The sequence below is a fragment of the Manis pentadactyla genome, chromosome 4 (assembly GCF_030020395.1).
Source record: "Manis pentadactyla isolate mManPen7 chromosome 4, mManPen7.hap1, whole genome shotgun sequence".
Lineage (NCBI taxonomy): Eukaryota > Metazoa > Chordata > Mammalia > Pholidota > Manidae > Manis > Manis pentadactyla.
The window spans coordinates 65,271,349-65,282,906 of NC_080022.1; the positions used below are offsets into that span (position 1 = coordinate 65,271,349).

An 11,558-nucleotide genomic window follows, 5' to 3' on the forward strand; every position below is an offset into this window, starting at 1 on the left:
ACTTTTACCAGTAAGGAATGTGGTAAATATAGTCTATTTTCCAAGTAGCCATGTGCCCATCTAAAAACCAAGAGGTTTAATTTTTACTGAAAGGAGAAAATAGATATTGTATTTCTACAACAGAGTCTAGTGCAGTCCACCTCCTGGCAGCCCAGAAAGTGAATCTGACTTTTAAAAAAATTGGTTTTTAATCATCCCTGTGAGATTACCAAAACAATAGATGGAAAATGCTCTCTGTGGAGTCAGTGCTACCACCAATGATCATGGCAGCAGTAGAAAGTAGATTAAAGATGGGTGTCCCTTTAGGGGAGTGATTTTGTCCTTTCAAAATCAGGACAGTGGCTGGCAAGTGGGCGGAGGCTGCCACCCTACCTTTGAAGTGCTTCCTCTGAAGCTGCCCACTTTTGTTTTTACTTTGGGCTACCCACTAAAACCACAATAAAGCCACCTCTCCTCTCTCAGACCCACTGTGGTGTCAGTGAACTCAGACTATCCTAGGCTTGAGCTGCAGTAAAAGTCTTGGCATCTCCCCTGTCAATGAGAGGGTCTCTCTGTGTCCTTAGGAAGGTCTTCCCAACACTCAAGTCAAAACCCACTCTGTCTGTCTAAACTCCCACCGTTCAGTCTAGCCCTGCCCTGCAGAGCCACCAGGACAAATCAGCTTTCTCTCCACCACTGTAGCCATTCAAATATTTGAAGATGTATATAATTTTCCTATTTAGAGTCATCTCTTCATCTAATTGAAAACGGCCAGCTTCTTCTGTTATTTTATAGGCTGTATATTTTTGAGAGCAGGGCACCTGTATTCTCATCTTTATGTCCTCAGTGCTGCAATCCAGTACCTCAGTATGTGGATTCTCCATATTTACTTAAGGAATGAATGAATAAATTCTATGCTTAGCATTTCCCATGCCTTCATGTCTCTGGACATATGTAGCCAAAATCTCTCCTAAAACAGATTTGCCAGAAATTTTTTTAATTTAAGGATTTCTTTTCTTTTTACAGAAGTAACACATCTTAAGTCTAGAAAACATGTATCAACAACAGATCACCCAAAATCCCAAAGCCTAGAGGTGATACAGTAAGATTTTGACTTATATTCCTTTTGGTATTTTTCTTGTGTATATATATTTTTAAATATATAGTTATTATCAAAATGAGGTTCATGCAACTTTAAAATCTATTTTTTTGTATGTAAAATAGCATAAGTATCTTTCCAAGACTGTGAAACTGAACATACTATGTCATTTTTAAAGGGTGTTTTCCTTTTGTAACTGAACTGAAACAGAAAAATAGGAACTCTATAAGTATTTAGCTTGATAAATTTTCACTAAGTGGACAAACCCCTCTTAGTAATACACAGATGAAGAAATTGAACGCAACTAGCATCCCAAAAGGATCCCTTGTGCTCCTTTCTATTCACGGCCCCCTGCAAGGGATGCCATAGGTATTTTTGAACTTTATATAAATGGATCATACTGTATGGATTTGTTTGTATCTGTCTTCTTTCGGTACATCATTTAATGATGACATTCCTTTGTATTGCTATAATGTATTCAGTTTATTCCTATTGTCATGTACATTCCCAATTTTTTGCTTCCATTAAAAAGGTTATAATGAATCAGATACCCTTATCTGAAAGTCAGCAATGACTTCTCAAACATGACCGTCTCTGAACCACTCCACTGGTACAAAATAGGCCATAGCCCTCTCCTATTTTCTTCAGCTTGAAGCTAAGAAAACAAAAAGAAACATCTGCAAGAGAGAGGATGCTGCTGCTTTTGATAAAGCAATGAGAGTTTTTATTAACCATCATAGCAAGTATTCATTCATGATAGAACCATTATTTCTGCATTATTACACTGTAAATATTAAAAGAAAGATCAACAAAGATTCCCTATTGTGACCACTGGGGAGTTCCCAGCAAACTGCCTTCCTTCAGTTATCTAGTTTAGAAGTTCCAAATTAGGCTAATCATCAGAATCACCTGGAGAATTTTTTAAATGATCACCTTTTTTATTATGAAAATATTTCAAACATTCAGCAAGGCTGAAAGAATTTCACAGTGAACACTTGTTACATATACCACCTAGATTCTACCATTAACATTTTACCATAATGTGTTTTATCACGTCTGTCCTTCTATCCATCCCTTTATTCATCTACCAATACATCTTTTTTCCTTACACACATTTCAGAGTCAATTGTAGATAACTGTACACTATCCCTAGGAAACTTTCTGAAACTATAACCTCAATGCAGAGGTTCAGAGATCTACTGATCCAGAAAGGTTTTCACTATCCTCAGATGATTTTCATGCACAGTCAAGTTTGGGAAAGTATCAGTAAGAATAAGCTAGGTTATGCTGTAGTAACAAATAGCCCTCCTAAAAATCTCTGCCATGTAGAACAACAAAGATGTTTCTTTTTCTTTTTCTTTTTCTTTCTCATCCTCCTCCTTCTCATCTTCTTGTTCTGGACTAATGTTACATGTTCATCAACAGTTGGCTGGGCTTCACTCTGGTTGCCATGCTGCTTGAGCCCCTACTGTCCGAAACATTGCCAGTATCATGGCAAAGAGAAAAGAAATGTGGAAAACCATGTCCTGGCTTTGAAAACCTCTGCTGAAATGTGATACACATCTACCTCTGCCCACCTTTCATTGGCCAAAGCAAGTCATTTGGGGACTCTTAAATTCAAAAGGTTGGGGATGAATAACCCTTCCTCAGGAAGGAACACTTGGGAGGGAAGCTAGACTATTTAGAAAGAGTAATAGAATAACACAGGAAACTACTAATTAAATCCACACCCTTCAATTTACAGACAAGGAAGCTAGCTACCCAAGGATGAAGTGTGACTCTCCCAAGATCATTCAGCTAGTTCAAAATAGAAGAACTCTAGAACCAAGGACTCCTAACTCTCAGTGTTATGTACGAGGATACCTCCACAAAGCTCCCAGGTTGTTCACCATCCATTTATTCCTTCATTCATTCATTGACCTAACAACTATAGAGTGCCTACTACACACTAGGCCCTGATAAACAAGGCATAATCCCTGCCATCAAGAGGTTCCCAGTCCCAGTAAAGTTCTTCCATATAACCTTCAGCTGATCTTATCACTAGCAGATTTCATCCTAGTCACCACATAACAGCAGTGTGTTTCAGAATTAATAGAGATGTTGTCTTCGAGGATAAAAACCTATTTTTTCAACTGTTTCTGGTCAGAGAGTCAGTTCCCAGCAATAGCCTGCTGAAACTCAGTGTGGTGACACAGCTCAACCACACACACAATGCTGAACATGACTCATAGGCCCACTATGGTTGAGGACCGTTCCTAGGGCATGGCTAACTCATGATCTGATGGCGTCATAGCTCTTCTCTGAAAGAAATCATTTGGTCTCAAAAACCTGAACCTAACCTTGGAGTCCACTTTAATTTACAGAAAAGGTAGTATTTCAGTAGGTTGAAATCTGTAGGTTTTTAAAGAGCTGTGGGAACTATCTAAAAATAGGATAGTTTGATTTGCAAAAGTTATTTTATACCTTCACAAGCTATAACTGTGAAGACTATCCATACTTAAAGATGTTAAAATAGCACCACATTAGAAAGTGCTGTGTCTAATCTTTGTAAAATCATGGGATGTTAGAGCTGGGAGGACTTTGAAACATCAGGAGCACTAGCTGCTTCATTTTATAAAATAATTGCAATGCTTATTGAGTGTTTCATTATGCCAGCTCCTATTCCAAGCAATTTAAATGTATTGCCTCATTGTGTTCTCACAATCAATAGACATTCTGATCATCCGTATTTTGTAATGAACAGGTGGACTCTCAGAGAGGATAAGTGACCTGACCAGAGTCGTCAAACCAGATAAAGTTCTGATATGTGAACCTGGAACTCAAGTCCTTTGGTCCAGTTGGTCCAGTGTTCCTTTTGTGGGAAAGGAATAAAATTGTCTCTCTTTGGGGAACACAAGGATCCTAGACATTGGCTCTGTTTAACAATTGCCTGTGACACTATGGGAAGTCCTTTGGGGATACTAATATACACAAAGCAGTTTCTACTCTCTGTGAGCTTCAGCCTGGCAAAGGAGGGAGAGAATGTGGGCAGACTCTGTGCCCTGGAAGCCAGGGGAGGAGAGGACTCCAGGATGTTTATCAGTGGTAGTGAATTCCACTAAATAGTCAAAAGATGACCAAGACTAGAAGAAGGTCACTGAATGATATGACAATTATACAATCACTATTGAACATTAAAAGATCAATTTCTGAGAATGATGAAGGTAGGAGGTAGCTTGCAAGAGGACAGGGAGTCAGTAAAAGAGGAGGGAATGGAAAAAAGGCAGTTTTAGGCTACAGAAAAGAATGGGGAAGAGTATAAAGGTAACTAGAGGGTGCAGACAATGGTGGTAATATTTTCATTTGGATTGGGGAGAACCAAGCACGTTGTTACACAGAAGAGAGAAGACAGGGTGCTGAGAGGAATAACTTTAATATGGACAGGATAAAGAGGATCAAGTTTCTGGAGCAGGAAGGAGGAAAGGATCCATTCATCATTCAATTGTTTATTCTTTCAGCCACTAATATAAAGTGTTCACTGTGTTTCAGGCACTGTGTTTGGGCACCATGGTAAGAAAAGAAAATCCACATGCTGTGCTTGTAGATATCCAACTCTAATAGGGAAGACCGATTTTAAGTAAATGATAGATAGATAGATTGATAGATTTGATGGATGGATGGATATAGATAGACTAGATAGATAGATAGATAGATAGATAGATAGATAGATAGATAGATAGATAGATAGATAGATAGACAGACAGATAGATAGATATTATATACTATGAACAGTGCTGCCAAAGAAAATGCCAACATTCTGCAAGAGCCAAAGCAGAGAAGTAGTCTTAAGCAGAATAGTTATGTAAAGTCTTCTAAATGGGAGAAAGGATGGTTGGAGGACAAAGGATGAAGACACATACTTTTTGAAAATGTTGAGGAAAGAAAATAATATTTACCTTCCTAATGAATAGGAAGATTCAAAATGCTGTTAAGAGAGGAATAAGAATATGCTTGAGGATTTGAGAACAACCGGAAATACACGAGGATCCATCCATGCACATCCAATTTGGTATCAGCAAAAGAAAACATATCTGCCAAGAAGCATTAAAAGCTCCTATGCAATTAGATAGCATGACCCAGTTGGCTCAGTTTTCTGAGTTTCTCAAGAAATTCTTACCAACCAAGAGTAGCCACAATGAAGTAAATGATGTGCTGGGCAGAGAGCATACTGGTGGTTCTCACGGCAGTCACAGTAGAATTCAAAGAGGGCACAGGATTCACAGTTACTAGAAAGGGCCTGGTATCCTGCTGACAAGGGAGGTAAGTAAAGCCCAAAGGGAATGGACCAATTCAGTGAGGTTATGATAAGGGCAGAGAACAAGTTGAGAATTGAGGTCAAGGAGAAAGAGAAAGGGAGAGGGCGATGTGATCAAAATGGGTGGAAAGACCAAGAGAAGGTGAACTCTCAGATTCAGCCAGATCAAAAAGGCACTAAAATTTGGTTAGTGATGCAGGTCATTGGTGCTGAAGAGTTTAAAGACTTCTGAGGCTGGGGTGGGTTGGTAATTAAGGCCTGGCAAACCTTGTCAATGGCAATTAAAACCTAGAGAATGCTGTCCACTCTCCTTTGCCTTAGAGAATATAAACGTTATGAGTTCTCGAAACCAGATAATAATGTATTTGTACATATTCTCTCAAACATAGATTTATATATACACACAGAGAAATTATATATATACACATATATGTACCTTATTGTATATCTTCATTACCTACAAGTGAGCTGAACATCTCCAAGTGACTGCCAGTCCCCATGCTTGTGGCTGGATTGTTTGATTCGAACTTTGATTTGCTAGATGTCACCCTGCAGATGTAACTTTGGAAGAACTAGAGCGATGATGTCCCACTGTAAGGAGCGTTTACCAGGTGCCAATTATTTGGCTAGGACAAGGGAACTTTTCACCAAGATTTGGGACAACAGGACAGACTTTAGCGACTTTTTAAATGCAGACCCCACTTCTTGAAGTTCCTCAGCAGCTGATCGGGTATGGGAGGTAAGGAGAAGGGAGAGCCACAGGCAGGTGAGGCAGGGGGTTGCTTCTTATTTCCCCCATTTTACAGGTGAGGAAATTAAGGCACAGAAATTAAGAGACTCATCCAGAGCCACACAAGCACTAAGTGGCGGAGCCAGTGTTTCTTGCCAGCCCCACCTGCCCCTCCCAGTCCTTCACACTCCTGCCCCGTCTGCCGTCCTCTGCAGGACACGTTCGTGCTTCCGCTCACATTGCTGAAGATGCCAAGCTCACCCTTACTCCCCTCTTTTTCACATTTCCCCTGTGATAGCAAAGGTATTATGCATGCTCATCAACTCCCCTTCTCCTGCCTGGACCGAGGGTCCACCCAGTGCCTCTGCAGGGGCGTCTGCAGCCTGGCTCAGAACCCACTCCCACCACTGTGGCACCGGCTTCACCTGCTGTCCTCCCTTCACACTGTGAATTCCCCGAGGGGAGAGACAGGCCTCTGAGTCTTTTTACTCCCAGTGCTTAACACAGGGTCTGACCTGTGTCAGCCGCCCAGCAGACATTTGTCAAATGAGGCGTTGTATTAATAGGCCTCATGCTTAATTCCAGTTGCATCCTACAGTTAACGAGATACAATAAAATTCCATCAAAGGACATTATAACCTGCTCTATGCCATTCTTGCTTTAAATATTTTAAAATAAAAGAACAATCAAAATTTACCTACATGCATTTGTTTAGATTTGGGTTCAGTTAATTATCTACTTGACATCTTATATGCATGGGCTTTCTTTCTGAGCCCAGAATAGAACACAGCAGCTTCGCCTGTTCTTTCTTTTTGTCCTGAGGCCAAGCACCGTGACCCTGCCGTAGTGGCTTAGAAGCAGGTCTTGTCCTGCAGAGCGCAGCCAGTGAATCCGGGAGCTGTCTGCCACAAGAGGCTGACTCCACTAAGTAACAAACACGCTGGCTCAGGTGCCACCTGTGGTTCCACCTCAGAGATCACCAGGGACCTCAATGCAGAGTGAGGATGCAGACCCGGGCCCCTGGGCTGGCCGTTCTTCTGCAGGCGCCTCCTTCGGGTCGGTGCTGTGGGAACGTGAGGGCAAGATACATACCGAGCTGAAAAGTGGGAAAGTGCAAGTTCTCGGTATTTCCACCTTTCACAATATAGCACCTTTGGCCTCACATGAAAAAAAAAATTTAATTCCATTGGAGGTTGAGAATAAAGATTTTTCACCTTTTTTTTTAAGTGTTGACAGACCCCTTCAAAATGGAATCTTATATTCCAGACTCGCTTTGTGAATCACACCACACAGTATTGTTTCTATATAGGTTTGCTGAGGGGCTTAAGCCTTGAGTAAAGAAAGACACACTAAAAATCAGTAAGATGACAGTAAATGTGACAGCGCTTCATCTGCTATCAGTCATCTTGTCACCAGAGAACACAGCCCACTCATTCTGATATGTGGCACCTCAAAAGATTTTTTTCTGTGTAACAAATTACCCTGGAGAGATATTAAGGCCCCACTGTTTTTTCTTTAAAAGTCATAAGTTAAAGCTTCGTAGACATGTAAGTGACAGTATATGAAAATTCATGTTTCTATTAGCAATTTTTGTGTCTTCACTGCACTGATAAAAATCACTTTGTTCTCCGGCTTGGAGCCCTGGGAAGAATCAAGGCATTGTGCAGAGTACTTAAAATTCCACCGTGCAGGCACCCTTTGGGCAAGAAATGCTAAGAATTTGCAGCTGTTGCTCCCACCAAATGTTTCTAGCCGGGGCAGCGACTGCTGTTAACACACAGCTGTTGTTAATTTGAGCTGAAGATGTTTAATTCCCTTTGTGTTGAAATTTATTAAATAACATTTTAGAGGAGCAAAAACTATAATAGTCATATTAGTAGGATACTAAAGGAAATAATTAGAACACAGCATTTTCTCCTTGTAAGTCAAATCTGAAAATATCTTTTCCACATGACTGGCTTCCAGCCATCCCAGGAAAAGAGCTCCCAGGTAAATCTGCCCACAGAAACCCTTGTGGCATCTGCAGGAGCTCGGCCCCTCGTTCTCCTCACTTACTGAGTGGCCTTCTCTTGTTCCCACACTCTCGTTTCTATTATCTCAGGAGACAGGAGCCATAGTGCTCGGAGCAAAAATGGCATTAGCTGGCAGTTGGCTGCTCCTTCTGCGGGCTCTGCCTTATTTTTGCTAGCCTCTGTAATTGTTGTTTTCCTCTTACATTTAGCCCACCCATGACAATACTGTGAGGGGTCTAAACCCTCCCCATTTGGCTTAGAGCAGCTGTATGGATGAGCAGAAGATAGAAAACATGGACCTTTCCATTATCTTCTTCCAAAGCAAAGGAGAGAGAATGAGAGGTCCTTCTAATGAGGGACAACTAATATTCTTCTCAAGAGGGAAGCTGTCAACTGTCCCCAAACAGGATTTTTGAATATGAAAAGAGGACAAGAAAAATTGCAGAGTTAAGGCATAAATCCTATCACACTAAAATGACAGTCATGATTTGCATTCAAGTGTTCAGTATCATTACAGCCAGAAAATCTTGATTCATCACACATTTATGGAGCACCTACTGTGTACAAAGTGCTGTGAGGGACCTGGGACCAAATGTTACACAGGCCAAGGGCACCCAGTGCTATTTAAATCACTCAATCCAGCGGAGGTGAGGGGGTGTCTTGCCAGCGTGTTTCAGTCCTGGACAAGTTCATTATGGATTCAGTGAGACTGAAAAAATGACAGTGGAATGTTCTTGGGTTGAAAGGGTTTATACCCAACTTTATTCCCATGGTGGCAGGTCAGTCACTAGAATCCCGTCCATTCAGAGCAAGTCTGCCTGCAGCAAACCAGTCCCTGCCTCTGGGCCTCTCTGCCCCCACAGCCATCTTAGTCTCTGTCCTCGGCGCTGCCACCACTCCAGCCTCAGCTCTCCTGCAGCCTTGCAACTCAGAGCCCTGGGAGGAGCTCTTTATATAGAGTCAGTGATAATGTATTGCCCACACGTGTGTAGTGAGCAAGCTGACCAGGGCCAGGTGAGAATCTGGCCATAGGAAACTTCATCTTCTCCACAGGTGGAGAAGTCTAATTCCTGGAAGAAGAGGCAAACGTTTCATCTAGGCCTAAGGGATGAGGAGGATCTTGATAGAGGAGGAAGGAGACCTTCCAGACTGAGGACCTCGGGAAGCAAAAGCACAATGGCCTTGAAAAATGGCTTGTTGAAGGGACAGTGTATGATGGATGTTGGACAAGGATAAGAAATGAAAAAAAAAAGTTTGGAGAGTAAATGAACTAGATTCTAGAAGCTGAGCTGGCACTCTGAGCAGTTTGGATTTATTCTGTGGGGAATGGGAGGCCATTAAATGCTGTGGAGATGGGAAGTGACATGCTTTTCAGGCAAAGCATCCTGCTAGCAGGTCTGCTGGGCTCCACAGCTGCACCTGGTTCCCCAGGCAGAGGCGGAAAGGCTGCCGCATGCTGAGGGCAGGAGGGCCTGAACTGCAGCCAGGCAAAGCTGGCTCCAGCAGGGAGGAGGAGGAAAACGCCTGGGAGCCGGCCCGCCTTCAGGTCCTGGACCTGCCACTTACTAGCTGTGCAGCCCCAAGCAGCTGACTTAACCTGTCTGTTCCTCTGCTTTCCACCTATAAACTGGGTATAATAATCTTAAGATTATTTTAAATTAATACACATAAAATTCCTAGAACAGTGATCTGTTCAGTAAGCTCTCAGCAAAGTTAGGTATTATTTTCAGATATGAAATCTTACAACTTACCAACTAGTTGAACTTGCGGGGACAAGGTACTGTGTCATCAGCACTGCCCCTCTGGAAGCTGGAATAGTCCTCAAGAAAGGAAACAGACCACGGCAGTTGCTGCTGAGCAGGCCTCCTACATCCACTCTTTTCCCCCCTACACTTTACTCTTTCCACAGCAGTCAGGGTGATTTCTTGAAAATGTTTATCAAGTGTGTTATTCCCTTTCCCAGGACCCCCGAGGGTCCCCCACCACACGTAGAATGAAGCCCAGAGTCCTTCCCGTGGCCCTGAACTCCAGCTACCTCTCCAGCATCGTGTAATGGTCATCAAAGGAATATGGCAGGAATTCAGAATTAATAATAACCAGGAAACAACAGACAAAAATCATATTGAGGGATAGTCTACAAAATAACTATTTATAACCTTCAAAAGCGCCAAGGAAACACAGAGGAGCTTGTCCCAAACAGAAGGAGACCAGAAAGTCATGACAACCAAAGGCCGTGCGTGATGCTGCCCTGGAGCCGCCGGCTTCAGCGGGCGTGGCGGGGCCGTTCACCTGCGGTCCGGTGGGGTCTGCAGATGTAGTTGTGTAGGAGGATGTGCTTGGTTTCTTGTCTGGAGGAAGTGACACTAGTGTTCTATAGTGATTAGACACCAGACTGGCAACTTATTCTCAAATGTTTTAGAAAGTACTTTGTACTCTACTTACTTCTAACCCTTCTGTAAGTTCATGATGGTTTGAAAATGAGAACAATTTATTTCCAAAATTAACAACTAGCATTTTCAGCACACACTGTGCATCAGGTCCTGTGGGCAGTACTTTGCCCGTGAGCAGATTTAGTTCCCCAGGAAACGTCTCTCACATGCATCTCAACAAGCACGGAGTTCTGCACCCCTGCCCTGTGCCCCTCTAGCAGCTGGACCCCCTCCCCACTGGCCCATCTGTTGTAACAGCTTGTGGTCTGCCTATAACACCTGCCTGCTGTCCATGGATGGTAAGCTCTTTAAGGGTAAGGACTGCACCCCATTCCCCATTGTATCCGCAGCTCCCAGTAAATCAAGTACTGTATGCACACTTTGTGAGTGAAGTGCTGAGGCTTGCTCACCAGGTGACCACCATCAAAACTGAGGCACCAGACTTGGGGTGGAAGTCTGACACGTGACTTCTTTTCTAGGTGGCCCAGGCTCTGGCAAAGGCACACAGTGTGGAAAGCTGGTGGAAAAATATGGATTTACACATCTCTCCACTGGAGAGCTCCTGCGTAATGAGCTGTCATCAGGATCTGAAAGAAGCAAGGTGATCAGGGACACCATGGCCCGTGGAGCCCTGGCGCCCGCAGTAAGTGCCCTGCTGCCTCCCGGGGCCGGGGAGATATTCTAGAGGGTTGCGGTTTGTGTAAGCTGTGGAGCAAAGAAACCCGAAAGGACAACAGCAGGTTTTCTTTTTCTCAGATGTGACTGTCTAGAGGCAGGTGGTAGATCCACAGCAGAGTCCCATCTGCCCGACCAGGTTGTCCAGGCCCAGGTTCCTCTGTCTTGTTGCTCTGCCAGCCCCTTGAATGTTAGCTTATTTCATAGTTTCCTCCCAGATTGGTCCCCATTATAGAGTTAAACTCTTCAAAGCAAAGGTGAGCGTGGTTGCACCAGAATCTAGAATTAGAACCCTCTGGAAAATAAAAATAGCATTTGGTTTAGTCTGAGAGGTGTGATG

The 11,558-nt window shown here is 43.0% G+C and overlaps 1 protein-coding gene across 2 annotated transcripts in view; it reads left to right on the forward strand.

The window, feature by feature from the left end:
* The window catches only part of AK5 (adenylate kinase 5), a 228,262-nt gene that overhangs the window by 186,835 nt on the left and 29,869 nt on the right, over positions 1–11,558 (forward strand). For both annotated transcript variants that reach the window (XM_036890337.2, XM_036890336.2), the window contains exon 11: positions 11,023–11,186. In XM_036890337.2, coding sequence (XP_036746232.1) covers positions 11,023–11,186 — 164 coding nt within the window. The remainder of the gene's footprint in view (positions 1–11,022; positions 11,187–11,558) is intronic.